General features: G+C 37.5%; 1 protein-coding gene across 1 annotated transcript; it reads right to left on the bottom strand.

Moving 5' to 3' along the window:
* Positions 1-532: 532 nt before the first annotated feature.
* LOC140936575 (apoptosis regulator Bcl-2-like) lies at positions 533-3403 on the bottom strand. The gene is made up of 2 exons (XM_073386079.1): positions 2854-3403; positions 533-1567 (listed from the first exon to the last, which is right to left on the bottom strand). Exons 1-2 carry the CDS (start codon positions 3307-3309, stop codon positions 1445-1447), a joined length of 579 nt encoding a protein of 192 aa, XP_073242180.1. The 5' UTR covers positions 3310-3403; the 3' UTR covers positions 533-1444.
* Between the last annotated feature and the right edge of the window lie 247 nt (positions 3404-3650).

The following is a 3650-nucleotide window of genomic DNA, read 5'->3' as shown; positions in this document are numbered from 1 at the left end:
GGTCGAATATCCATTTTCCACGAAATTCTCTCGAGATGATGAATCGCCTAAAAATAACGCACCAAATACGTAAAAGAACAGGGAAAAAATAAAGTACTTTTCTAAATGAGGACACTTTCAGACTGTTTCAGCCACAAATCATAATTAAAATACTAACTGAGCAGTTTCGTTTTTTGAAATACTTTGTATTGATTGTTCTGTAAGGGAAAAAATCGGAATGTTAGTGGATAATTTTAATAACAGCTCTCAAGCAAAAATGAAATCCCTACCGGAACCCCTGTAACGGGCGCCCATCAACCTGTAAACAAAAGCTAGATTGTCAGTACTCTTTCGTACAGTTTCCTGTTAGATTCGTTTTGGATAGAGGGACTCCACAAGGATGAGAACAGATCTGCTTCGATTATCAGAATGCCTTGAACAGCAGGTTATCTTTCAATGGCTTGAGGGCAGTGCGTACTTACAGTTTGGAGAACAACTGTGTTCCACCATTTTTCCCTTTTCTCTGGAGTTTAAAACTCATTTAGTTGACTAATAACTTTGAATATTACTTTTATTGAGATAAAAAATTAAAAAATACAGCACAGACTTGAACTATCAAAACTAAAGGAAGAGTTGTTGTCACTATATTCACTGAAAACTGAGATACAATAAATGTACTACAGGTAAAAAGTTGAAACTACACGAACATGTGGTATTCACTGTTCTGTATTCTTACACTGACTCATTTGAAAAGACTGGTGTTTTTTTTTTCAAACAATGTCAACTCAACAGTGACCGTTCAAACTCCAATTACATGGATACTTTTATTTTATCTGTGAGATAAAAGTTAAAATCAATAAATTTATACTTTGATAAACTAGAATTTCTTTGGCTAGATAAATATGTATGGATATATTTTGTTTTCTATGTGAGATGCATGCACACAAAAGATATCTACAGAAACGACCAGTTGGGTTTCCTTCATGTTTTGTCTGCTAAACCCAACTTGCTTTCATATCAAAACACTGTTCATGTAGTCGTTATTTAATTTCCAAACTTGTCCACAAATTTCAATTGCTAGTATCTAGATCCAGTTTGTTAATCTTCCAAGACATTGTTCATGTAATTTTTTTTGCTCTGCGAGCATGTCCGAAAAATTTGGTTTGCTCTTTCTTTTGCAGGCTGTACCATCCAGCCCTTGTCATAGTTTGTTGTTCTTGGCACATCTTCTCCTTGTCGTTCAACATTGTTACTCTCTTGTAACAGTCCTTTCTCAGCACAATGCCCTGCAGGCACATAGGCTGACTTTTTAACTGCCAACCCACAATCTATGGTTGCAAAGTGCGTCAGCTTGCCTCATCTTCTTGTCGAGAGCGACTGTTCCTCTGAATAAAAACCCTTTTTCACACATCCTTCACAACTGGGATGGGACGGTTTGGAAAACAACTTTTATCTATCACTTTCCCTAGCTTTTGACGTACAACATTGCAGCTATCGTACCTAGGCCAATAGTTGTATAAAAGATGCTGTTCCACCAAAATTTCTCTGTTTCGCCATGAATATCTTTGAATTGTTCACAAAATGCCTCCTGTAAATAAGTGAAAATTCCACATTAATTAAAGGCAACAGAGGGCACATATTTTGGATGACTGTTTATTGTGCTTGGTAAGGACAAGTTTCAACAAAGTCCCCCTTTCCAAGAAAACGGAACATGATTAACTTTATGACACTATGACACCAAGTATCAATGAGCACCACATCTTCAGCAATACTTAAATCCTTTGTAAATCTTATCACAATATTAGAGATATTACAGAAAATCTCGAAAAGTTTTTGCTGGATAACAAAGCTAATATTTTCAGCTACGCTTCAATTATGCCATGGAATGTTATTAACAAAGGGGTTTCCTTGATCCTTCTGGGAATTTTACAAGGAAGCATGTAGATTTGCATACTTCTCACGGACCAATACAAAAGACTATTAGAGAAGGTATGCAAAATATGGGGTTTCCTACGACAACGGAAATAAGCTTTTGCAGTCTCAAGATTCCCAACCTCTCGTTGAGAATGACTGTTCAGTGAAAAATGTTTTCCAAACTGTTGAATGCTGTCTCCTCCGGCGACATAAACACCAAAGCCTTTATGACAACAGTCCGAAACTACGCCAAAACGTGATCTCAGACCGGAAGGGATTGTCTTTCACGTGAATCATTTGTCAGAGTCGAATCCAAAGTACACCTTTTTTGGTCAGAAATGAATGCAAAAATGTTGGACCGCCCTCAAACTTCTTTCTCCTTTCAGTTGCGCTTTTGTGCGGCTTATCGGTCCGAAGAATCTTACTACAGAAATGTGGTAAACGACTTTGAATGACAATGACATATGGTGAATATTCAAAACATTTTGGTCAATATTTACGCCAAACTCTTTTGTGAGCGCAAAATTGTACGCATTCTTGATCGAAAAAAAAAGCCGCTCAAAACTCTCTAGGGGATCCTTTCACACTAAAGATTTCTTTAGCATATGTATTTTGAAATTATTATCAATGGAAAACCCAAATGACTCAATCGCCAGGATGTTGGAGAACCAGCTGGGTTCATGAATAATTTAAATGAGCGTCAGTTCGAAGCTTCAGAGAACTGCGCCTTTATTAGAACTTCCCGTGGGAAAACAAAATTTACTATCAGTTCTTCCCTTTTCGTGATATCAAAACTTTTTCATTTCACATTTCGATCGAAGACTAGGAGAAAGGAACACTTTTGGCAGAGAAAATATAGTTTTACAGTCATTCAATTCATGAACCATTTCCTTTTGACGTAGTTTCGATTCTACTAGCGTAAAATTTTAAATAGTGAGAAGAAAATACTCGTCAACTTACCCATCCACCAGATTTCTTTATCCATTCGGCTAATGTTCTTTCACTCACATACTCTGAAAGCCAAGTGACTACATCTTCAACTATATCAATCTCATGTTGACTACAGAACACGGCAACTTCGGCAGCGAAGCAGTACAGCACTACAATACGTCCCCAGTTTATTCCCGAGACAAAAATTTCATCTGCTACTGTCCTGAATGTGTTTTCAGCCGTTGAAGTTCTAATATCAAGTTTATCACACATGTTTTTCAGTACCATTTCGTGTCTTGTTTCGACTTCTCTGCCGATTCTTCGAAGTGTAGCAGCAGCGTTGGTTTTCGATTTATAAGCCTCCTTTCCGAGCTTGTTGTAGTAAATGTAGTCACAAGCTAACTCCCGAGCGTATTTCTCGTCTTGGCTTTTCATTCTTCTGTTTCTTGACATGTTGGGAGTGTGATGAATTTCCGAAGGGGCCATTTGATTAACCTTTCAACGAACGATATACGAATCTATCCCACAGGATTGCGAAACTTGTTCTCTGGCTACAGTTTACAGCTGAAAGCGTCTCGAACGCTTAAATCAACTCTTAGAGCTTAAAGGTGACCTAGTCTGATTGGTGGATAAATTTAGAAATTTCAACAATGGTTGCCCTGGAAGCAAACCAGTTTGACGTAACCAACGTACTTGCACGTACGCAACAACAGGCTGGAAGTCTCTGGAAACCAGTTATATATAATGTAACAAGTACAATGAAAATCTGCGCAAGAATAGTTTCCTTTGTCTTAAGCCTTCAATACTTTTCTGAAACAAGTTTTCAT

This window comes from Porites lutea, chromosome 5, assembly GCF_958299795.1.
Source record: "Porites lutea chromosome 5, jaPorLute2.1, whole genome shotgun sequence".
In the NCBI taxonomy this organism is placed as follows: domain Eukaryota; kingdom Metazoa; phylum Cnidaria; class Anthozoa; order Scleractinia; family Poritidae; genus Porites; species Porites lutea.
The sequence above is the reverse complement of the archived record's forward strand: the minus strand, read 5'-3'. Positions and strand labels throughout refer to the sequence as shown.